We start from the raw sequence: 24,238 nt of genomic DNA, 5'->3' as shown, positions 1-24,238 counted from the left end.
ATTCCCACTACTTCATAACTTCATTCATATGGTTCAATTGAGTGAGTGCGGTTCCGTTTCTTCTCATCCTTTCTGGGTCCGGTTCGTTGTTCTTCAGTTGTTGTTTGTGGTTCATCGCTTTGCATGTTTCTGTTTTATAATTTTTTTTCGTTATTTTTTGCTTTGGTTATGTTCTGATCCTGTTTTTCATCTTCTTATTCAGGTTTCTTTGGGATCAAGCATCAAGGTTTGTGTTTTGTTTTTGATTGCTTTGCATGTGCTTTTTTTGTTCAATTATTTTAATTTTTATGTGTTTTTGTTCTGTTTTTTTAATGGTTGTTGATGTCTCTGCTTTTGATCGTAGGTTCATATTTTTTTTAGTATAGTTTTCTTTTCTTTCCTGCGGTTTGTTTTTATGCAATTAAAAGGTTTGTTCTTATTTGCAGTATAGGTTCATATTTTGTGTTCTGTTTTTGATTTTTTGTTGTTTTGCTTTTTTAATGAGTGTTAGTTAATGTTTTTTAAAATTGACTTATGTGTTTTTGGGTTTTTTTTTTTTTAATTTGATTTTGGCTGCATGTTTGAGACAATTGCATGTTGAGACAAAAGTAATAAGCTGTGATTAAGTTGCAAATAAACGGATCTTTTGATTACTGATTATTCCCTAATTTTTTTTAAGAAATCATTGGTGTTATCCATGAGATTGGTAAGACAACAGTGATTGGTGATGGGAAAAAAACCTTGCACTAATATTGTGCTGAGAGATGAGAGGTATGGTTTTATGATTTTTTGATGCCAGATTATTGGTTGTTTTGTTATTGCATTTTGTATTAATCTGAAAGTGTCCATGATGATGTAGTGAAAATTTGGTGGATGTGACCTTATGGGATAGTTATTCTGTGCAACTGATGACATTTCTTACTAAGCGGAAAGATAGAGGGTCAGTTGTTTTGATATTAACTCACGCTCAATGCAAGCTTGCAGGTTATTGTTTTGTACATTTGTAATTTTTGTTGTTTTTTGATGTGTGCCATTTTGTTTTTGTTAATTATTTGGTTATTATTTTCTAGATAATGGTAAGCCAAATCTTTGCAACAATTGGTCGGATTCTAAGTTGCTTATTAATTTGAAGCATCCAGTTGTTGAGGCGTTTAGAGCTAGGTAAGCTTCTTTTCTTATGTGAATGATGTTTATAGCATCATGTAGTCAATAGTGTTTGATTTAGTAGTTCTATTGCATTCATTTTGTTTTCAAGATGATGGTTTTTTATTTTAAAAGATTCTTAAATTATTTTTTTCTTGCACTTCAAGATTGTTTATACAGCCGTTTCTATCTACTAACTGCATAATCTTATTCAATTGAAGTGCAGGCTGAAAATATTTGTCCCCATTGCACTCCTAGCATTTTCTGTTATGGTTTCAGTCATTTGGACCAATGACACTTTGGAGCGCTCGAATGTGGTTTATAGCAGCATAGATAAGCTTTCAATTTCAAATATTTTGTTTGGATCAAATAGGTACGTATACAAACTTTTAGATATTATTAAGTGATATTTGAAATGTTCTTTCTCTATTCATGTCAGCATTGTACATCAAGATTAATATATTAGCGATAGCATCTTTCAAGTTTCCACCTTTTTTGACTGTGTTTATACTATCTTATCCTTCAACATGAACTTAGTCTGCACTTGGTTAGTGAGACTTGATTTTAGTATTTGTAAATAACTAAATATATACTTCTTTAAGGAGTTGGCTTGCAGTTGCAAGTTTGCAATAGTACTAGATATGTTGAAATTAAACAGCACAGTGATAATTTAATAACTGATCTATTTACCTGAAAAGGTGCTTCGACATGAGGATCTCAAAGGAGCACCTCTTTTGATATTAGCAAACAAGCAAGTGAGTGTAACTATTCACTCCTTGTCCTATAAAATGTTTGGTTTCCTCGGTTGTTGTGATCCTATTTTTTTCGCCCTCTTTGGTGTGTGTATCAACACAATGATGGCTTCCTGCTGAACATTCTTCTTATTGCAGGATCTCCCTGAAGCAGTATCATCTGAAGAACTAGCTCGGTATCTAGATTTAAAGAAGCTGGACGAAAGAGTCTACATGTTTGAAGCCGTGTCATCATATGATGGGTAAGTGAGAGGTTGTATAAACTTTTTAAATCTTAAGGGGGCACAGACCCTTGAAGTTCTGTGTTATTGTCCTGTAGTCTATGGGATTTTTTTTCCTAATTCTTTGTTACGTTTCCAGTTCAAATCACTTTTTCCTTTGAAATGTTGCAGGCTGGGGATCAGGGAAAGTGCAGAATGGCTTGTGGAAGTAATGGAGAGAAGCAAGAGGGCTGAAATGTTGAGATTGTGAGCAGGTGCAATGGGTCCAGGTCCTGCCTAGAGGTCTTGACATCAAACTAAAATGACTACTCCATTCATTTATAGCTTTGTATATCCAAATTGGAAAGTACATGATTAGAAGTCATTAAGAAGAAAAAGGAGACAAACAATTTGCTGCTACATTAAACTGAGCCTTGAAATTATGTCAGCCTTTGTAATTCAGCTGTTTCATACAAGGCACAGTCTTCAGTATCGCATAAAGCAAGTTTTCTTCAAACATGCCCTTTATAATTAATCCATCAAGTGCTTGGACTGGAGGGTTTTCTCCTTCTGCCTCCTTCCATCCTTTTGTCAATTCTAGATTTAAATTCCTTATTTGAATAAATATAATTTACTTTGCTTTCTGTAGCATTAATTAAATTCCCTATTTGAATAAATATAATTTACTTTCCTTTCTGTAGCATTATATGTACACTGCACTGCCATACAGATTCATGTAGTGTCGGTAGTGATGTGGTATTGTGTAATATACAAGTTCTCAGGTAGTTAAACTTGGGGTGTAGCTGAACTTTTGTGAAAGGAGTCTGATTAGGTGAGCTACATATGTTTGATTATTATTTTTATAGTAAAGAAAATTGATTTCCATGTATGCTTGAGAGAAAAAAATTACATTTAGTTTAACTCTCTATGAACGAGTAACTATAGGACAAAATGTAAAAACAGTCGGAAAATTTATTTATTATCAGTTACAATTTTTTCTTCAATTATTTTATTGTTTCACTAAAACATAGATTCTATGGAAACATGGGGTGATTTATTTAGTCTTAAAAGTAAAAGAGAACAAAGTTCTCAAAAGCACAAGCTCATTGCAGGGGAGTGAGGGAGATACTCTCCCTCAACAAATGTAGGCACGTAGCTACGTACTCCAAAACTACCCAAATATGGCATATTTAGACATCCCCCCACTACATGATACTCGCAATATTACAACTAACACATTATATGGACTTTGTTTACCACTGCACTAACCAATAACCATGGGTTTTCCTTTGAATATGCAAGCGAAGGGTTGATTTAGCACGGACAACATGAATGTTTTCCATCTCTTTGATAAAAAAAAAAAAAAAAAAACTTGAATATTTTCCATCTCTCTCCCTCTCAATTTTTAGAAAAATGTTACATAAACACCATTTATTCATACATCCCATTGTACACCCCATGTATTAGGGATATTTTGGTAATTTCATCTCACAACCACACTTTATCTTCTATTTATGTGGGGTCAAGATTGCCACATGTCAGAATTTTATGTGGGTGTAAAGGGTGTATTGCCACATGGGGTGGTACATGTATCACCACTCCAATTTTTATCTTACTTTTTCTAATTACCTTGACATGGACTAGCGGAAACACGGCACTAACGTGACCGTATATCTACCTTTTTCTATTTTATTTCACAAGTATATTTGTTTATCATTTATTTTCATTTAATTTGTTCATTTTTATTTTATACTATATTATCTAAATTTGAAAGAATAAAGTTCAACACTAAAATAAATAGTTAGTTTACAAATTCTCTATAATTATAAGAGTAAAGGTAATTATAATTCATTTAGACAAATTTCTATAAAATTATACGTATTTGAATATTAGATTAGGCCTTAATTTATAGGTTAAAGCTTTCGACTTTGAATCTGGTCCAAAATACAAGCACCAAGAGAAGGAAGGTGTCATACATATGCCTATGTGTTTCTTTCACAAATAGAGCATACCTTGCAATTTAGGAAGTGCAGTTATGAAGGTCATTGTCATGTCTTCCAAAACAACACCAATTATAGGAAGGAATTGTATTTGTAGCAACCCAGCATGTTACTTTGTTTTTTGTTAAATAATTCATGAGCAATGAAAACTATCAATGACCAATCAAATGAGCAGCATCTATATTTCTTAATTTGAACATCTCTCTTCTACAACAAATTAACCGCTTACGGCCCCTCGATGGTTTGCTTTCAGTTGACTTGGAAAGGATCGTAGTAGAATCTAAACTTTTATCTTGCATAATTCTGTACGAAATTTATGATTTTATGATTGAATGGCATGTATTTGTGAAATTTCCTCACTTTTTCCTTCGAACGAAATTTCTATAAAATCGGCAAATTTCTATATTTCCTCACTCTAAAAAGGTAATATCTATGTTTGGGATCAGTTTGCTTTTAAGCATCCAACTTTTATGTTTATGTATCTTTGTTTTTCAGATTCTGGTAAATGAACTAATTGAAGGTAAGTGCCATATTTTTATTGTTTACCGTTTTTCGGATTTATATGCATGTAATATGTATGATTTGAATCAGTTTCCTTTTAACCAAATTAACAAATCTGTGTTTGCCTACAATAATCCGTTCCTCTACAACAAAATTTCTCGAAAAAAGGTAATTCAACCCGTGCGAAGCACGGGTTTGTAACTAGTTTAAGGTTTTTCAAAATCATGTGACGTCACTTCTATCTTAATAGATGATGTACTTGCAATTTTGAATGGTCTAGATATAGTTTGACATGTTGGCATGAAAAATACTGTTATAGAAACTAAATTATAATCAACCTTAGAACTGATTGCGAAAGGTGTGACTAACAACCACGTCTATATGCCGGATATGGATATTCTCCTTCATTATTCTCTCATTTCTTCTCTAAACTCTTTATCTTTCATAATCTCACTATCTTTGTTCATATAAAAAAAAAATTAATTAAAAAGAGATCAAGATTTAGATACAGAGTTAGGAGAGAAAATGAGATGATCCAATTTGATATATATCTTTACATAGTCATATTCGCATGCGCAAGACCAAATCTTGGTCTCTTGTTTTACTTTCAAGATAAAGAAATAAAAGATTGATTGATTAGCAAATTCTTCTTAAGACTATCCTAAAGATTTGGAGGAATTGTTCATCTCAAAATCAAAAGTAACTAATATATAAAAAAAATACATAAAAAGAGTGAATAAAATAAAAATAAAAAAGAAACTAAAATGGGTGGGGCTCAAGAATCTGCAGCCCAATTATAAATGAGTTGGGTCGGGCTGGCCCATTTACGCAGTTGAGCCTCTCGGGCTAGGCCGGATCAACCCATTTGACACCTCTAACCACTGTTATGATAGGAATTATTAAGGCTAATGCCAATGAAAGTTCTCTTGATAATATATTCATGCTGAATTTTGTGGTTTACTCAGGAACCATAATGATGATGAATTTATAGTTTTTCAATATCATGTGATAAAAATACCCTCGTCTTTATTATGAGAAGAAGATGAAGACAGAGGTAAAAATGTCATTTCACGAATGGATGACGAGGATATTTTTGTCCATTCCCATGTCATTTTGCTAATTTGATGACGTGACAGTGATTAAGTTGGTCAAAGGACGAAATTTTAAATGATTAAACAATGCAAGGGTAAATTGCCAAAATTAGCGATTACAGGGACTAATTTTTAAATAATGTCTAATTGCAAGGACGAAACACATCATTAAGCCTATATTTAATTAGTCATATTCGGATGTACAAGACCAAATCTTGGTCTCTTGTTTTACGATGGCTGACAATGAATCGAATCAACTCGACAATAGTTCGGAACTCGATTCGACAATTAACTCGTTGAACTTGGTTCATGAACAAATGAGCTGAACTTGAGCTGAAAATCAAATTTGTTAAATAAATGAGCTGAATTTGAATTTTATATAGTTCGACTCGGTTGGTTCATGAGCTAACTCGATATATATATATATATATATATATATATATATATATATATATATATATATATTATTTAGTAAATATTAATAGAGGATAAACTTAAATATTAAAGACAAAATATGTAATTTATTACACACTTCCCATGATGTTTATGTACTTGTGTTTAGAGGAAATAATACTAATTTAATTAAGGATTAACAATAATTATAACAAAGAGAGAAAGAAAAGAAAAGAAGTTTACAACATACTTGTGCAGATTTGTAAAAAAACGAACATGTATGGACTTTTAACCATAGATATATGTACTAAATTTAGTCCCACATCGGGGAGTTTAACAACATTAGTGATGAGTAGTAGTTATAAAAGAGATGTGTATAAGTGCTACTATACCAACTTAACTGCGCTAGAGTAGTAGTCATTAATGGTTTAATGTTAGTTGAATTTTCCTTAGCAGGTCTTAAGTCCGACAAGGTCAATGGTTTTATTTTAGTTAAATTTTTAATTTTTTTTTAAATAAATTAAATTGTCAAGATATACATTTTTGATAAAAAAAAACTTTTGAATTATATTACTTGAGCAAACGAGTTGAACCTAATGAGCCGAATCGAGTTACTCGTGAACATTAAACGAGCTGAAAAAGATTTGTATTGAATTCGAATCGAGTTTTGAGCTGAGTCGATTCTTATTGAGTCGAACTCAGACAAATTCGACTCGACTCATTTTCAGCCCTATTTATGAGAATACTTCAAGATAAAGAAATAAAAGACCGATTGATTATCAAAGAATACAATTCTTCTTAAGACTATCCTAAAGATTTGGAGGAATTGTTGATCTCAACTTTTCTCATTGTATTTATTTGATGTCTAAGAGTCAAGTTCTTTTTTCTCATCTCAAGATAAAGAAACAAGTTCTTTTTTTCCCAAATGATAAAGAAAACTACTGTAGTAATAATCTTCTCTTTTTCTAATTTTTTATCTATCATAAAGAACATAAAAACTCATAATTCATGAGTCATGGTCAAATCCAAACTATGAGAGAACAACTTTCCAGCTCAAAGGAAAACTAAAGCAAGGCAAAGAAGGATAATATATGGGACCATACCACACTTGGGGCCGTGAATGACTGAAATCATCACATGTCCTACACACCACAAATGTCTGTGCAACGCAATCTCCACCGTTCATGTAATTTGTGATGGTCCCACAAATGATATCTTTTATTCTCTAATGAAATATCAGCCGTCCGATGCAGGAGAATGGATGAGTTAGGGACACTTTGTCCCTTTGTCTTTTGCTTAGTTTCAACAGATGGAGGAAAAAGGAAAGCTAATAGTAGCAGTACATATTGATTATCACGCGCGTTTCAAGCACCAAAAATTGGTTCTGCCTCTTCCTTTGGCCATTCCTCAACAAGCTCTGCAAGTCGAAAGTGTAAAAAATTGTGTAGATGGAGAGAAGGAATATTGGGAACATCAAGCATTGTAAATTGTTGCCATATGCTGTTTCAGCCACGCTTGCTAACCAATAAAATTTCATGGTTGGATCTTGTCACAAACTTGGAATAAAATTATGAAAAATGTAACAAGTGTTTCAAAAACGTTGGTTAATGAACCAAATAGTGTAAAATTCTTTTGAAATTTATATAGTCAACATCTTAAAAATGTAAAAAACTATTTTTTCAATATAAAATTTACTTTTATTTTTCTTTTAACGAATAAGATGTATTAATTAACATGACCTTAAAATATTAGAAGCATTCAAAAAAGAAAGCAGCATCCTTATTTTCATATATAAAAAAGTTCTTAATCATAAAGTATAATTACATGTTCATATATAAAAAAGTTCTTGCACGCAATGTTCTTAATGGCTACCAATTAATCTACACTTACGTGACATTGCTTGCACCATCAATTTAATCATAAAGTATAATTACATGTTCAATTTAATTCTTAAAACATACAGTAAATAGTTTTGACATTGTATAAAATTTGTTGATTTATTTTGTTGTTGTTGAGGGAATAAAATATGTTGATGTATTTTCTGTTTGCAACTATATTTATAAATTTTCATATATTTTGAAGATTAAATTGATGAATTTTTCTTCATATCTTCCTTAACTAAATTGATGATTTAGGCTTTAGAAAAAGTGTCTTTGAGGATGATGATGGTGTATATCGGATTTTTTCAGCACTTCAGTAACCAGGTACTGCTTGTATTTAGGAGTATAGAAATTGAAATTCGTTGGCATTGAGGGCAATCACTTTTTCTATAACAAAACTTTCCTTTTCACTACTTTTTGTAATGATTGGTTGGCTTTACAATTACATTGTCTTTTTTATTTTTATATTCTTAATGTTTGTTTGGTTTTGTGTTTGAAATAAATGATTTTAAATTAATTCCGATTAAAAGGTAATTAAAGATAAAGTGACTTATGTTTGTATACGTTATATAAAAGTGAGTTGAGAAATAAATTTTAGTGTAATTAAAGATAAATTTGAGTGATGTTGGAGGTTACACATTGATCATGGAGCGTATGATACAAAGTGTTGGTAGCTAAGTATGTGGTATATGGAGGTCGTAATAAGGGAGGAGGTTCTGAGGCGTCTAGATGGTGAAAAAAATTATGTGGGTAGAAAAGACGTTCATGTGAGCAAAGGAGGTTGGTTTGAGGAAAGTTTGGCGCGTAGAATTGGCAATGATGAAATTTCTTCCTTTTGAAACAATCCTTGCCCAGAAGAAGGAATTTTATATTTAGTTTTCTTTTTAGCCATTATCTTAATAGTAATATTTCAGTAGATGAGATGGGGAGTTAGGTTGGGGGTTGAGGTTTATACTTGAAGGTGGAGAAAGAGGCTTTTTACTTTGAAAGAGGAGTAAGTAGTTGAGTGTTGCTCTTTGCTGGACAATATTCTTTTGCAGGATAATATAGCGATTACATGGATTTGGAAACACGATCCACATGAAGGTTATCTAATAAAAGGAGTAAATCATTTATTGACTCATGACGAGCAACAAGTTCGTGCACCTTTAACAAATATCATTTGCAATAAATGGTGCCTCTTAAAAGTCTTTTTTTTCACATAGAGATTGTTGAATGGGAAAATTACGACGACTAAAGACAATGTGATTTGTCGTGGAGTTTTTCTTATAGGTCCGTTGGTATATCCAAGTGGATATGGGAAGGAGAAGAGTATCATCACATATTCTTGAAATGTGATATTTTTGGTAGCTTTTGGTCTTCCATTTTGAAGTAGTTGGAGATTTTAAATGATCTTTCGTTTGATGTCTACGTGCATGTTATGCAGTTCAGTGGTTCTCATTTGTTTAGGAGGAACATTCGTCATTGCTTTCAAGTGATTTAGTTGGCTAGTATTTGGATCATTTGAAAGGAGCGTAATTCGCAGACTTTTTACAAACAAAAATTACATGTTGAACTTCATTATCGATGATCGTTTCCTTCAAAAAAAATTATTGGTGATCGTTGAAGACTCACATACCTATTTTCTTTTACTTCCATTATTTGTAGACCAGTCCATCTATTTGTATTACGATGTTGTCTTTTAGCGTTTCGATTTGACATGTTTTTGTATACTTTTGACATTGTTCTAATTTCTTTTTAGGCACTCCTTATGTTTAATTTAGTCTTTCCATTTTTAATATATGTTTTGACTTAAAAAAAAAAAGGGTAGTGTTTAAAGATATTCATATACTGATTTTTTTCTTCTTCATTTTAATTACATTAATTGTTAAATCGAGTGGACAAGCTAGAATTAATGGTTTTTCACTTACGAGGCAAATTTGCATGGATAATAACCTTTATATATGCAAGTCTTTTTAATCTTTTCCTCATGAAGTTATGCAAGTTTTTTAAACACGTCGAAATTGTAGTTTAGACGTAGAGTCTCTGGACATATAAGTATCGAGACTTCCATGAGAAACCTAACCACTTCATGGAAAACGAATAGCTAAAATATTAGGTATGTCTCCCAATTGTCATGTTCGAGAAAAAGTGCATGAACTCTCTTGGATGGTAAGAAGATAACTCATAAGATTTATATGATATTATGATGGTAACTAATTTCCTTGTAAGTCTCTTACATTAAACTTGGAACAAAATATTAGCAAGAAATAATGTAAATTCAATTCAACAAAAAAAAAATGTAAATTCAATATATAACAGTAAAGGTTTGGCTATTAAAAATAAGGAAGGAACACACCTGCAATTTTTTCAAGTGGTAAGAGGCTTGTGTTGTGTGCATCTTAAGTAAGTCACAGGTTTGATTATTAGCTCTTATGTAAAAAATATTGAGGATCCAAGGATACAAGACACTCAAAGGATAAAAACACAAGTATCAGCTACAATCACGAGTATTAAGGTTGCTACGTACCCATGCAAATATTGCATTTGAGTACCTGTATTTTGTTAAAATTATAGGTAATGGTACTAAAGTACCGTGCCTAGACCATACTCATTTTCATACATTGCCACGATCTTAAGAGCACTTATCTAAAAATAATTTGTGTGTCCAATTAAAGCCACATCATCTTGAAGCAACTCACTTATATTTTGTTTCAATGGTGCAACTTTAAAAAACCAATGCATGATCCCACAATTTTAATTCATATATCAATATTTTAATAATATGCAAATCCTTTTGTACCAGGTGTCATAAAATAATGCTTAATGAACGTTGCTTCATGAAGAAATGATTATTACATGCTGAAAAACTGAAAGACACGCTGGCGGACGGTCCTAAAATCCTGCCGCTGGAGCTGTTCTAAGTTACTGCTCAGAGTGTGTGCATTGTCGTACACTGATTAAGTTCTTTGACTCTTGTAAATGCAATAAGGTATCATGATTGAATCCTCTAGAATGAATGGAGGACCCAGTGAAATCGCAACATATGAAAAATAAATTTAATTGAGGATTTAAAAATGAAAATTAAGAGAAATTTCCACGGTAGGAAATCCACTCTACTAAGGTATCTCCGTAATTTAGACCATTTAAACTTGCTATATGACTGATATTTGAGTCGGCAACAAAATATATGAAATTTTCACAGGCTTGGGCTTCCCTAATAACGATTGCATTGTATATAATATTAATATCAATTATGTTCTCATTATATTTTTTCTATCCAAACATTTAACTCCGCTACATTATTATATCTAGATTCTAACTCATAACTTATATTCTTTTTGAAGGAAACTTATATTCTATCTGTTTGAATTTGAGTGTTACTTAAGTAAAAAAAATTGCTTCAAAATAAATGTCATTTTTAATTTCAAATGCAATAATAATATTTTCTTTTTTAATTGTATCTTTTAATTAATATGATATAAGCTAAGCTACTTTTAAATTACCATTTTACTTTAATGAAAAACAAACTAAATAATTTTATCAATAGGAAAGCTTAAACAACAATCATTTTGTTTTAAAAAGATGTAGTGTTTAAATTGGAAAAGATTTATTCTCGGCTTACTATTTGCATTATGATTTCTCCTATGAAAATCGCCATTATGAATTTGAGTGGAATTAGTTAGTTTTCAGACTTTTGTGATACAAATTTTTAAGATTTTCTACAAATAAACAAACACTAACAAGTAACAACCACAATAATTTAAAATTTTCCTTTTTTAAACAGTGCGGCGCAAAATAATTCTCAAGCAATCTAGCGGATTTTAGGCTGACTCATTAGACCCAAGTGACAACAACAAAGATACATACTTTGACAATTGTACACTAGATAGTAGATACCAAAATTAAAAAATAACTCAACACAATCAATTACTACATTAAACGACAATTAGTATTATTACAAGTATTCTATTTTTTCTTCTTATTATCCTTTTCGAATTTTATTTAAAAACAAAAGGAAAATATTCTATTCTGCACTCATTTGTGGACGTTATAACACTCCCTTCACACTCACTTCCCATTCACTCCCTCCCTCACTCACTCACTCATCACTGTGTCCAAAATGGGCCAAATTCTCAATTCCATTGTTTTCTTCCTTTTCTTCTTTTCACTTTCCCTAAACCAAGTTCTTTCTTCAGATGAAGAACTTCCCAAAACCTTCATTTTCCGTGTCAATTCTTATTCCAAACCCTCCATTTTCCCAACCCACTATCACTGGTACACAGCTGAATTCACTGAACAAACCAATATCCTTCATACATACGACACTGCTTTCCATGGCTTCTCTGCAGTACTCACTCGCCAACAAGTTGCTTCTATTAGCAACCATCCTTCTATCCTCGCTGTTTTCGAGGATCGTCGTAGACAGCTTCACACAACTCGCTCGCCTCAGTTTCTTGGACTTCGCAACCAGCGAGGTCTTTGGTCGGAGTCAGATTATGGATCCGATGTAATTGTCGGTGTCTTTGACACCGGCATTTGGCCTGAACGCCGGAGCTTCTCTGATATGAATTTGGGTCCTATTCCACGTCGTTGGAAAGGAGTTTGTGAATCTGGTGAAAAATTCTCACCCAGAAACTGTAACAGAAAACTCATCGGTGCTAGATACTTTTCCAAAGGTCATGAAGTTGGTGCTGGTTCTGCTGGGCCTTTGAACCCAATCAACGAAACAGTTGAGTTTCGATCCCCTCGTGACGCCGACGGTCATGGGACCCACACAGCCTCCACTGCCGCTGGCCGCTACGCTTTCCAAGCTAACATGTCCGGTTACGCTTCCGGTATCGCCAAAGGTGTTGCTCCGAAAGCTAGATTAGCAGTTTACAAAGTTTGCTGGAAAAACTCCGGTTGTTTCGATTCCGATATCCTCGCCGCCTTTGACGCAGCCGTCAACGACGGCGTTGATGTAATTTCTATTTCAATCGGCGGCGGAGATGGTATAGCTTCACCTTACTATCTCGACCCGATTGCAATCGGATCTTACGGTGCTGTTTCAAGAGGAGTTTTCGTTTCATCCTCCGCCGGAAACGATGGACCAAGTGGAATGTCAGTAACCAACCTCGCTCCATGGTTAACAACCGTAGGAGCAGGCACTATAGATCGTGATTTTCCATCTCAAATCATCATCGGAGACGGAAGAAAATTCTCTGGTGTATCCCTCTACTCCGGTGCAGCTTTAAAAGGTAAAATGTATCAATTAGTTTACCCTGGAAAATCCGGTGTTCTTGGTGATTCACTCTGCATGGAAAATTCTTTAGATCCAAAACAAATTAGAGGAAAAATTGTAGTGTGTGATAGAGGAAGTAGCCCTAGGGTTGCGAAGGGGTTGGTAGTGAAGAAAGCTGGTGGCGTTGGAATGATTCTCGCAAACGGAATCTCAAACGGTGAAGGACTCGTCGGAGACGCTCATCTTCTTCCAGCTTGTGCCGTTGGTTCCAACGAAGGAGATATCATCAAAGCTTATATCAGCTCAACCGCGAATCCAACGGCCACCATTGATTTCAAAGGAACTATCCTGGGAATCAAACCAGCTCCGGTTCTAGCTTCTTTTTCAGCCAGAGGACCGAACGGTTTGAACCCACAGTTACTTAAACCGGATTTAATTGCTCCGGGGGTTAATATACTTGCAGCTTGGTCTGATGCGGTGGGTCCCACCGGTCTTGATTCTGATACACGAAGAACTGAGTTTAATATCTTGTCTGGTACTTCAATGGCTGCACCGCATGTTAGCGGTGCCGCAGCGTTGTTGAAATCTGCTCATCCTGATTGGAGTCCCGCCGCCGTGAGATCCGCCATGATGACCACCGCTTCTGTTCTTGATAACAGAAACCTCCCAATGCTGGATGAGGCTACCGGAAACAATTCCACACCTTATGATTTTGGGTCGGGTCATCTTAATTTGGGTAGAGCAATGGATCCTGGGTTGGTTTATGATATCACTAACAGTGATTATGTTAATTTTCTCTGTGCTATTGGTTATGAACCTAAGGTTATTCAGGTAATTACACGCAAACAGGAGAAATGTCCGGTGAGGAAGTCTTCACCGGAGAATCTAAATTACCCGTCATTTGTGGCTATGTTTCCGGTGGGTTCTAGAAAGGTGGCTTCAAAGACGTTTATAAGGACTGTGACTAATGTGGGACCGGTGAATTCGGTTTATCGTGTGAATGTAGAGTCGCAGATTAAGGGGGTAACAGTGACGGTGAGGCCGTCAAAGCTTGTTTTCACGGAGGGAGTGAAGAAGAGGAGTTATGTTGTGACGGTAACGGCGGATACCCGAAACATGAAGATGGATCCTTCTGGAGCGGTTTTCGGGTCGCTTACGTGGACGGATGGTAAACATGTGGTTCGGAGCCCCATTGTCGTTACTCAAATAGAACCGTTGTAGAGGAGGACAAGACATGAGGTTCGATCATGTTGTTTTGATCGATGCCACACGTCACGTGTGAATGGTGCCTCATTGAATTGCCACGCGGAGTAATACTACTAGACTACAAAATATCTTTAGTTTTTTTCTTCTTCTTTTTCTTTTTTAACTTATTAAGACTGTAATGCTTTTGCTTTGGTGTACTTTTTTAAACAGTTTTTCTTTGGTTTTACTTCAGCTTGTACTATTTCTAGACTTTTAGATGTCTAGTTATATAGATCATAAAGAAATTTATAGGATAAGTTATGATTTGTGATTTCCATTTTACACCGTTCTTTAACTTTAGTTTGACCTATGATTTGAAAAATGTTGTGTTTCCTTTACATAGGTAGTTACTACTTGCAATCTCAGTTAAGTTCGTGTTTCTTGCCTTCTTCGTACCGACATTACCCAATCTTAACAAAATATAAACTTTTGTCTAAAAAAAGAAACAAAGCATAACTATGGTGGCGAAGCAAATTTAATGTATAAGTAAAGTACGTATGGAAAAGTTGGAAAAGTTCTCAACTGATAGTGCATATGAAGATAAAGTTTTTAAATATATGTATGTATATTTGTATAAAACTACTTTTGGCTCAATGGAGTTATATTATCCTTAAACCTAACCATGTGATATTATTATAGCTGTCTTAAACTATATGAAAAATTATAAAAATACTCGCATCATGCTTATAGCTGTTTGTTTTTAAGCAACAAAATGATAAAAGATAGATGGAAACGTGGTACAAGGAGTAAATGGAACTCTACCGTTAAAGATTTATTTTGTCAGTTCCTTTAGCATAATAAGGCCAACAAAATTCTGTAGACTGGGGCAATTTCTAGATTGGAAATTGGAATCTATAGGCTACAGCATGATGAATTAATTTATAATAACTTTTAAAATATTTATAAAATAAAAATTTGGGTATTGAAATTTATGTCTAAGGTAAATAAAAGACTAGTTTAAATTTTTGTCTAGGTAAATTTGAGTAGTTTCACACTTACATTTGCAGACCATACACTCATCATAAGAAAAAAGAGTAGAAATATTTGAGCAATCATGTAATTATTCAAATTGGTCTCGGGTTGAAGATAAACTTTCACAAACGCCTCTTTGTTGGTGTTAATATTCATCATATATGAATGGAGGAGGCGGAAGAAGTGTTACATCTTTGAGGTAGATCAGAGGAGATCATCAGGAAGAGGGATTGTGGAAACCGGCAATTGATTCGATTAGAAAAAAATATTTGGTTGGAACAACAAACATTTACCTATCGGAGGAAAAATTGTCTTATTGAAATCAATTTTATATGCACGACAAGTTTATTTTCGCCCATCCTTCAAAAAAAAAGTTTATTTTTGCCCTTTTCTCAAAGCGTCAGCATGTATCATCTCTAAAATTTAATCTCATTTTTTTAAAAATTATTGGATAGGGGAGAGAATTCTAGGATAATAAATTGGGTTCAATGGAATAAAGTTTGTCGTGCAAAATAGGATGGGAGGGGGGAGGGCGAGGATTAGGGGTTCAAATCAGTGTTGCTAAGAAAATGGGAATTGAGAATGTGTAATGAAAAAAATAGCTTGTGGTATAGAGGGTTGGCTAGCAAATTTGGAAGTCAAACAATATAATCAATAAGGAGGCGAGAAATTGTTCATCGTGGTGGAAAGACTTAAAAGGTTGTGGGGATTTCGATTGAACTAGTTTTCTGAAAAAACTAAGAAAAGAAATAGGGAAGGATGAAGAAACACGAGTTTGGCAAGACCCTTGGTTGGAGGGAGTTCCACTTAGAATTAGATACCCAGATTTATTTGTAATATCCAAAGAAAACAAATGTTTGTGTTAGGGACATTGCTCAGGGTGAAGGAGGTGAAAGAATATGGAAGTTTAGATGGAGAAGAGATTTACCGCAAGAGGAATCGAGTTGGGAAGAGGAGATGATGTGTATAATTTAAAGATTAAATCTGAGATTTAATGGGATGGAAGGCACATATTCGGTAAAGGAAGCTTATGATGCAATAATTGAGGGATGGGTGACTGAGGATCAGTGGAAACTCGCGATCGCTTGGAACAGATTAGTTATGTTGAAGATTGTGATACTGGCTTGGAGGTTATTACAAAATAGGATACCATCAAAAAATAATTTATTAAAAAAAGGCGTACTAAATGAGTCATAATCACGGTGCGAAAATGCCTATGAAGTGGTTGAAATGGCTACTCATTTGTTGTTTGAATGCCCTGCAAGTGTAGAGTTGTGGCAAAAGTTTCTATTATGGATGAATCATTCATCCGTTTTGATAAAATTGCATTGAAGAATTTAACTCAGCTTACAGGTCTAGTATGTAGTGGCAGAGTGCGAGAGGCTCGTATCAGTGTTATTTGGTTTGCGTTTGTCTGAATTTTGTGGATACCTTGCAATGAGAAGGTTTTCAAGAATATGATCGAATTCGCAGATGATTAGATTGAAGAAATAAAGGTTTTATCTTAGAAAATGATAAAAGCTAAGGTGGCTTGTTTTAATTATCTGTTAAGTCAATGGATATTAAATTCATTAGAGCATCTCTAATTTGCTACTCTCTTTGTCTCAAAATAATTGTCTCTTTAACTTTTTTTTTTGTCTCAAAATAACTTGGCTTTAGAATTTCAATGCAACATTTATTAATTTTTTTCTCTCATTATTATACCTTTATTTATTAAATTTCATCCAACTATTAAGTACAATTGATAAGAGTATTCTAGTAAATGATACTAATTTTACCATTGAAATCAACACAATAATCATTTATTTAAAAATCATATACAAACCTTAAACGACTATTATTTTGAAACAGAGAGAGTAGTTTTTAATTCTTTAGAGAGTTTTGGAACATAATTGTTAAATGACATTGGGGATATTGGCTCATAATGCTTTGGTATGCACATTTTAAATCTGAAATATGCTTATGTATAATCACTAATCCGAATCTCTCCCATTTCAGTAGTTTTGAATTTTGATTTTTAAAACAACAAAAAAACAAAGTAAAAAATGATAAAAAAAACTTGTTAAATAAAATCAGAAAAATATAAAAGTACCACAAAAAAATTCTAAAATTCAAATAAAACTAATGCCAATTTTTCAGATTTTTCTGAGAATATGAAAAATTAAAAATAAAATAAAAATGGGTATAAAAGATTGAATTTTGGATTTTTTCCTGATTTTATGGTCAAGTTTCAGAGTAATCGGATCAAATAGCCTGAATATCATTTTTTTTTGACTAGGAACAACTAACAATGATCTAAAACAAAATTATGAGAGTTAGGAATATTAATATGGTCCTTAAAATGACCATTCATGTTACAAGCATGTTCAGAATTTGTGCTGATACAGTTCAGATTATATAATCTGAACTGTGTATGGGGTGTTCGGATTCTACAATTCGAAAAAAGCAATTAACGCGCTCTATTTTTTAGGATTTTCAGATTATAAAATTCAAATCAGTGAAAAACTCATTTTTTTCACCCCACAGTAAAGGAAAAACTTCATTCAGATTTTAAAATCCAAATATCTTCAAAGGCATTTTTGAAAGAAAGAAAAAATAGGATGTATGAGAAATAAGTAGGATGAGAAGAGTAATAATAATGAAAGAAAATTTCAAAAGTTTTTGTTTGTTTAGTGGGTGGAGGAAGTCAAGGCCTGTATGAGAATGATCCAACTATTATGGACTGAATGGTTGGGATTTTAGGGCCTTCCCAAGGATTCTCAGTTCCTCCGATTCCATCATAATCAAATCACTCATCAATTTCTTAATCAGAAAGAAATAACTTACAATGCAAGTAATTAGTAAAGTGTATCCATCCAATGAGTCGGCAGAGTCAGATCCCTCAACATCCGCGGTTATTACACGTACTCCCCACCAAACACGTGTTTCCTTTTCTTAGACATGTCGGTTTTCTCCCACCTTTATAAATACAAATAAGTCCTCTTAATCTTATTTCTAATTTTTTTCTACAACTACATTTGTATGCAAACTATGTCTCAAAAAACATCATTCTACCCTCAAGTTGAATCCACAAACCCAGACGCAAATTCACCCTTTTCTCATTCCTCATCTTCTTCTACCATGTATCCTTCAATCACCACCAACAACCTCTCCTCAGAATATCAAAACACTACACAAACACAAGCATCAGAACATGTTCTTGTCACTGTCCCAAACGTGATTCTCCACCTCATAGAGAAAGACTCAAGCGTCCACCTAGCTTCCGGAGACTTAACTATAGTAAGCCTTAAAGAAGAAGAAAAAGTGGTAGCAGTTCTTGCACGCATAGGTGATCAAATCCAATGGCCATTAGCCAAAGATGTTTCAACAGTAAAACTCGATGAGTCGCATTATTTCTTCACTCTTAAGCTTCCACAGAGTGATGATGAAGTTTTGAACTATGGATTGACAGTGGCGGCAAAAGGGTCAAAGAAAGTTTTGAAGAAACTTGATGAGGTTCTTGAAAAGTACAGTCTTCTTTCTGTTGAGAAGGTGAAGGGTGTTAAAGGGTGGGAGGTTTTGGAGAAAAAGGAAGATGTAGAGGAAAATTCTGCTGCTGCTTATTGGACAACGTTGGCACCAAACGTGGAGGATTATAGTGGAAGATTTGGTAGATGGATTGCTGCAGGTTCAGGACAAATGATCAGAGGAATTTTGTGGTGCGGTGATGTTACTGTTGATAGATTGAAATGGGGTGATGATTTCATGAAGAAGAGGTTGCAACCTGGTTCTTCTCAATCACAGATTAGTCCACTTGCCCTGAATAGTATGAAAAGGTAAGAAATTTGAAAAAAATCTATCACTGAATGTTTTGTTTCGTGTTTTATGCAATTTTGATGATGTTATGTATGTGGGATTTTTTTCAGTGTTAAGAAGTTGACAAAGATGTCTGAGAAAGTGGCTCTTGGTGTTCTCTCTGGAGCTGTTAAGGTGTCTGGATTCCTTACTAGTTCAGTGGTGAACTCTAAACCAGGGAAGAAGTTTTTTAGCTTTCTTCCTGGAGAAGTTCTACTTGCTTCTCTTGATGGATTCAGTAAGTTACTTAATAAGTGCTTATTTATTGTTCTTGGCAGTCATGTGTATGTATTGGTTTATTTATTTTTCTGATTCTTATATATGATGTGTAGATAGGGTATGTGATGCTGTTGAAGTAGCTGGAAGGAATGTTATGTCCACTTCATCAGTTGTGACCACTGGACTTGTTTCACACAAGTAAGTTGAATTAATTCTTTGTAACTTATTCCATTGCTCTATAAGTTATGATATAATATGAATGTTTGATTGACTTGTTTTTTTTTTCTTTTCAATGTGTTTTGATCATATTAGATATGGAGAAAAAGCAGCTGAGATTACAAATGAAGGGTTTGATGCTGCAGGGCATGCAATTGGTACAGCTTGGGCTGTGTTCAAACTTAGGAAGGCACTTAACCCCAAGAGTGTGATCAAACCAACAACACTAGCTAAAGCTGCTGTCCGAGCAAGTTCTGCTCAACTGAAGAAATAACAATTATAATACACTAGTTTTATTAGTTTATCAATATGTTAGTTTTGTCTCTCTAATTATCATGTGTATTTTATAGTGTTTTTTTTGCAGAAGTGTATTGTTTAGTTAATTATAGATGATCAGGAAAAAGGGATTAAGTTTGTTACATTTCCACCAGTCCAAAATATAGAATATAGATTTTACCATCTGTTTTTAGATAGGCTGTTTAACAGTTTTTTTATCAGATGCAAAATATCTAAACCACAGTGGTGTTCTCTTTACTGGTCTACTGTCCATGGTGCACTTGAAATTTAATGGATATGTGAGAATTTTCAATTGTTAATTCCATTGATTTGTTTTCCTCCTTGTCTCTTAGATATATATCCAAATAAGTGTAGAAGTACAATCAATAGTCATCTCTTAGACATAGAAATTGGTCTCCTTGTAACTTCAAAGTGGTACTTGCACATAGATATGTTTACATCCAAATATGAAATATGTCAAACTAGAATTTTCATTCTAAAATTCTTATAGCTAAATGCACTGAACATTCTTTTTTACCCAAACAAACTTATCATTTTTTGCTAATGATACAACCTAACTCTCAAAAGTCTTCTTTTTCACTTAATAACTAGTTTTGAATGGCTTGTAAGTCTTGAGATCCAAAACCACTCCAGCAATGGATCCAACAGCAGCTAAAATTGAAATGATGAGGCAACATCCACTAAGCATCTGAAGTGCAAGCCACTTTTTAGTCCATCTTCCAATCTTCTTTTGTGAAATATACATGTCTATTGGGTAATAAACTGTTAAAGGCCAAAACCCAAAAGCTCCAAGTATTCCAACAACATCATTGAAAAATGGTAATAGCATGGCTATGATTGTTGTCAATAGCACAAAGAGTGTCCTCCATATTAAGCGGAAGAAGTTGAGTTGGTACACACCAATGCAAGGAATAGGTATTTCATGTTCTGCTGTCACAAAATTATTCTTTGGCCACTTACGTGCACTCCACTTCTCAACAAATGCAAAAAAGGGCTGTGAAAATACCTAACACAATACAATGTAGAGTTAAATTAGATTCTACTATATCATTTAGAACTTAGAAGCTACATTACTAATAAGATACAAACTTTTGAGAGTAATAAGATACAAAGTATGCACGGATTGGTTTATTAACTAGTATAAACATTTTGAGACTTTACTTATAAGCTCTTCAGGATAAGTTATAAAAACAACTTTTTATATCGAAATAGTTTTTGACTTTACTTTATCTTTTGTCATAAAAATAACTTATACTAAGTACTTGCTTATAAAAAAAAACGTACATAAACACTTATATGATAAATACTGATGCTGTTAACGTTTAATTAAGTTGTTTATTATATAAAAACAATAAGGGTTATAGAATCCAAAATACCTGGTATGCCCCAATTAGGTGCACAACAATTGCAAGGTTGGCAATGTCAAGAAGCCAATAGGGGTTATAGAATCCAAAACCAGTCAAAAGATTTCCAGGTACATGATCTCCAAAGGCTGCATAACCCATGCCACCACATAGTAAATAGAACACTGTAGTAACCATGATGCTCACCAAAGTGGCCTTTTTCATGGTCTTATGTTCAGAAGGAGGAGACTTTAAGGTGTCCTGCAACAAAACAAACATGCTTTCCTATGTAACATTGTGCATTCTATAAAGAAATGTGTATATTATCATGACGTGCATTATCTTAATTACCTGAATTTCAATGAGGATAATGGAAAATGAGTATGAAAAAGCCATTGCCCCTAGAGCTTGTAAACTTCTCCATATTTTCTGTGTGCCGGTGACTGTTCCAGCTTGCGTCACCGCACCAATGCTAATTCCCATCAAGCTTCCTTGAAAAGCTCCATTTTCTGTTTGATGAAAAATAAGAGTGAGACATTGCATAAAAAACTTAATAATAGTTTACTATTTCTTTATACATAAATATGCTTGAACCTGCTACTTTGGCGATGCCAAGACCCAATCCAACTGCAGAATAAGTGAAGGACATGATAGCTGCAACTATGGATAGCCACCATACTTGATCAAAGTCTGGGATTTGGGAAAGTATCACTTCTGCTATAGCAAATGTTATCATGTATCCATTACTTGACATATGGCATGGATCTTTTCCATGACTCTCATGATAACAATTTGACCTTTTTATTGCCCTAAGAAAATGAAAGTTTGAATTATAGGCATTTGCGGAGACTAATCCCTCGATGATTTGCAAGATTGTCACCCTTAAATGATTAATTTTCATACGTATTAACCATAGATCAAATATTACTACTCAAAGTATGCTAGTTTGGTGACATCATTTCATTTCATAAACAAATATTATAAATTGAACATACGATACTTGTATGCAGTCAACCAATTGAGTGGTGTAACTCTTACTCAATTTTTATTGTATAAATCAGAATTTTCTTGAGGTCAAATAAGTTCAAATATCAACAAGTTAGTTCAGTTATAGAACAAGAATGAACAATTAATGAAACTTAAGTTTTAACAACTCACATCATACTAACTGAGGCAGCAATAGTATATCCAATTGCAATTCCAAACAGATTCACATACTGAATCAAACCACACATTTTGAACTTTTTTCCTCCTGAAACCCAAAAACAATGACATGATCAAATTTCATCATGTATAAATTATAATAATACCAAACATGACTACATTACATGTGTTTGATTTTATTACCTAAGATAGACTTTACTGCATCAGTGTATGTGTAATTTCTCTGTCCATTAACAGAGTCATCTGTTCTATAACACTGTGTTAATAGACTAGAAGTGTAAAGATTGACAACGGCAAAGAGAATCATGACAACAGGTCCAACAGCCCAACCAAGTTGAGCTATTGCCCACGCCAATGAAAGGACTCCAGAGCCTATCACAGCAGTGATGATATGAGCAGTTGCAGTCCAAAATGTTCCTACAATACAACAGTTGATTCTTTATTATTTTTTATCAACAGGAATCGAACTCGATACCTCGGATACATGGTCTAAATTTTCAACTTAACAATAAATTAAACCTGTTCTCTTGAGACGACCATCGTCGTCGAAGCACTTGGAATAGTTGGGCTCAATGGAGACTGATTCAGTCTCAGTTTGGATTTTGGGTTGTGCTTCCACTTCTAAGTAGTGTCTGAAATCATACCTCTCTTCTATCTGTATAGAAAATTGAATACCAAATATATAAAAAAAAAAAAGAGCATATGATATTAGAATATTGGTTAGTTAAATTGCACTTACAACTCCATGTTGAAATCTGCTAGGAAGTGTTCTACTTCTTGGCAACATTGTTAGCTGAATACTATGAGTACAAGTGAGTGTGATGAAAGGTCTTTGCTAAAAGTGAATATGGATTTTTATAGGATAAGTTTTATTAGAGATTCAGAGTGCATTATGCAACCAACGTACAACACGTTTCAAGTGATATATAGCTAGTACAGTAAAATTTCATGTCAAAGATAATTTGAGATTGCAACTTGAATTCAATTATGCTTCTTTTGGACTTTAGTATAGTTATGAACGCGTGGCTTGTGTTATGAGGAAAAAAACAAACTGCCACACTTTAACCATGGCAGTGCATGGGGCCAACTATATAAATAGATGGTTCAATACACGCCGACATGGTATATCCAACAAAATATGATCATGAAGAGATAAGAAAATGATACGTTATAAAGTGTGATAATACTTCAAATATAGAGACGTACCTCTTTATCAAATACATAGTGGATACCGATATTATTATAATAATTTTGGTTTTAAAGGTGGTTTTTTCTAAATTACCTTTGAAGAATGGTGGGTAATTTATCCACCAATCAATGAAAATGAGTAATTTATTTGTGGGGTTAAGATAGTTCATGAATATGTGCTTATGTGGCTAATGTGTATTGGTTGGGGTAAATTACCCATCATTCTTTTGGGTAGCCTAGTTGTCACCTTGTTGATTTTTTTATTTTCTCTCAAACCACATTGTAGTACTATTCGCTTTGTCATTCAAATACGATATGATGCACAAATATTTCGTATGATCCCCGTTGTTATTTTGTGCATGGTAATAACACTAGTAATGGTCAGTGGTGCTGATCATATTGTGAATATTACTACTTCTGATATCACCAATATGATAATAAGCTATTATCGACTTGTAATTTTTTTTAATTAATTAATCAATTGAAGGCACCATCGACTGGTTGTTATAGCACTAGCTAGCAGATCTTGGTGTGGTTCCTAATTCCACTATGAATCCATGATCAGGTCAGGTCAATGTTGACACGTTTTGCTTCTTTTCTTTTTTTTTGAAAGAATTG

The 24,238-nt window shown here is 33.7% G+C and overlaps 4 protein-coding genes across 7 annotated transcripts; 3 read left to right on the top strand and 1 right to left on the bottom strand.

Moving 5' to 3' along the window:
- LOC25492776 (uncharacterized) lies at positions 1–2,777 on the top strand. Of its 3 annotated transcripts, none has more exons than XM_024781600.2 (9): positions 1–81; positions 203–226; positions 659–750; positions 839–963; positions 1,050–1,140; positions 1,349–1,495; positions 1,821–1,877; positions 2,013–2,116; positions 2,267–2,777. In XM_024781600.2, the coding sequence occupies exons 3-7, from the start codon at positions 707–709 to the stop codon at positions 1,858–1,860; spliced, it is 447 nt and encodes a 148-aa protein (XP_024637368.1). In that variant the 5' UTR covers positions 1–81; positions 203–226; positions 659–706; the 3' UTR covers positions 1,861–1,877; positions 2,013–2,116; positions 2,267–2,777. The 3 variants fall into 3 exon arrangements, with proteins under 3 accessions (XP_024637368.1, XP_013456466.1, XP_024637369.1); XM_024781601.2 differs by having other exon boundaries at positions 11–76; XM_013601012.3 differs by lacking the exon at positions 1,821–1,877.
- A 9,181-nt stretch (positions 2,778–11,958) lies between these two features.
- LOC25492775 (subtilisin-like protease SBT1.6) lies at positions 11,959–14,669 on the top strand. Its single transcript, XM_013601010.3, has one exon. It carries the CDS (start codon positions 12,042–12,044, stop codon positions 14,361–14,363), a length of 2,322 nt encoding a protein of 773 aa, XP_013456464.1. The 5' UTR covers positions 11,959–12,041; the 3' UTR covers positions 14,364–14,669.
- A 3,680-nt stretch (positions 14,670–18,349) lies between these two features.
- On the top strand, positions 18,350–20,241 carry LOC25492774 (protein EARLY-RESPONSIVE TO DEHYDRATION 7, chloroplastic). The gene is made up of 4 exons (XM_013601008.3): positions 18,350–19,174; positions 19,265–19,431; positions 19,526–19,610; positions 19,725–20,241. The coding sequence occupies exons 1-4, from the start codon at positions 18,381–18,383 to the stop codon at positions 19,900–19,902; spliced, it is 1,224 nt and encodes a 407-aa protein (XP_013456462.2). The 5' UTR covers positions 18,350–18,380; the 3' UTR covers positions 19,903–20,241.
- A 60-nt stretch (positions 20,242–20,301) lies between these two features.
- On the bottom strand, positions 20,302–23,358 carry LOC25492773 (amino acid permease 4). 2 transcript variants are annotated; one of them, XM_039833295.1, is made up of 8 exons: positions 23,172–23,358; positions 22,952–23,090; positions 22,616–22,849; positions 22,427–22,520; positions 21,863–22,077; positions 21,620–21,777; positions 21,302–21,529; positions 20,302–20,931 (listed from the first exon to the last, which is right to left on the bottom strand). In XM_039833295.1, exons 1-8 carry the CDS (start codon positions 23,217–23,219, stop codon positions 20,506–20,508), a joined length of 1,542 nt encoding a protein of 513 aa, XP_039689229.1. In that variant the 5' UTR covers positions 23,220–23,358; the 3' UTR covers positions 20,302–20,505. The 2 variants fall into 2 exon arrangements, with proteins under 2 accessions (XP_039689229.1, XP_013456461.1); XM_013601007.3 differs by having other exon boundaries at positions 22,952–23,087; positions 23,172–23,357.
- Between the last annotated feature and the right edge of the window lie 880 nt (positions 23,359–24,238).

The sequence above is a fragment of the Medicago truncatula genome, chromosome 4 (assembly GCF_003473485.1).
Source record: "Medicago truncatula cultivar Jemalong A17 chromosome 4, MtrunA17r5.0-ANR, whole genome shotgun sequence".
Taxonomy (NCBI): domain Eukaryota; kingdom Viridiplantae; phylum Streptophyta; class Magnoliopsida; order Fabales; family Fabaceae; genus Medicago; species Medicago truncatula.
This window is presented reverse-complemented; position numbering and strand designations above follow the sequence as displayed.

Excerpts from the sequence above, each read along its gene's own strand:
- LOC25492776 (XM_024781600.2), top strand. The coding sequence starts at position 707 with ATGGGAAAAAAACCTTGCACTAATATTGTGCTGAGAGATGAGAG. Across the intron at positions 751-838 it reads ATTGTGCTGAGAGATGAGAG|TGAAAATTTGGTGGATGTGA; the intron begins GTATGGTTTTAT and ends ATGATGATGTAG. Across the intron at positions 1,141-1,348 it reads GTTGAGGCGTTTAGAGCTAG|GCTGAAAATATTTGTCCCCA; the intron begins GTAAGCTTCTTT and ends ATTGAAGTGCAG.
- LOC25492775 (XM_013601010.3), top strand. The coding sequence starts at position 12,042 with ATGGGCCAAATTCTCAATTCCATTGTTTTCTTCCTTTTCTTCTTTTCA.
- LOC25492774 (XM_013601008.3), top strand. The coding sequence starts at position 18,381 with ATGCAAACTATGTCTCAAAAAACATCATTCTACCCTCAAGTTGAATCC. Across the intron at positions 19,175-19,264 it reads GCCCTGAATAGTATGAAAAG|TGTTAAGAAGTTGACAAAGA; the intron begins GTAAGAAATTTG and ends GATTTTTTTCAG. Across the intron at positions 19,611-19,724 it reads ACTGGACTTGTTTCACACAA|ATATGGAGAAAAAGCAGCTG; the intron begins GTAAGTTGAATT and ends TGATCATATTAG.
- LOC25492773 (XM_039833295.1), bottom strand. The coding sequence starts at position 23,219 with ATGTTGCCAAGAAGTAGAACACTTCCTAGCAGATTTCAACATGGAGTT. Across the intron at positions 22,850-22,951 it reads TGGTCGTCTCAAGAGAACAG|GAACATTTTGGACTGCAACT; the intron begins GTTTAATTTATT and ends GTTGTATTGTAG. Across the intron at positions 20,932-21,301 it reads ACCTAATTGGGGCATACCAG|GTATTTTCACAGCCCTTTTT; the intron begins GTATTTTGGATT and ends GTATTGTGTTAG.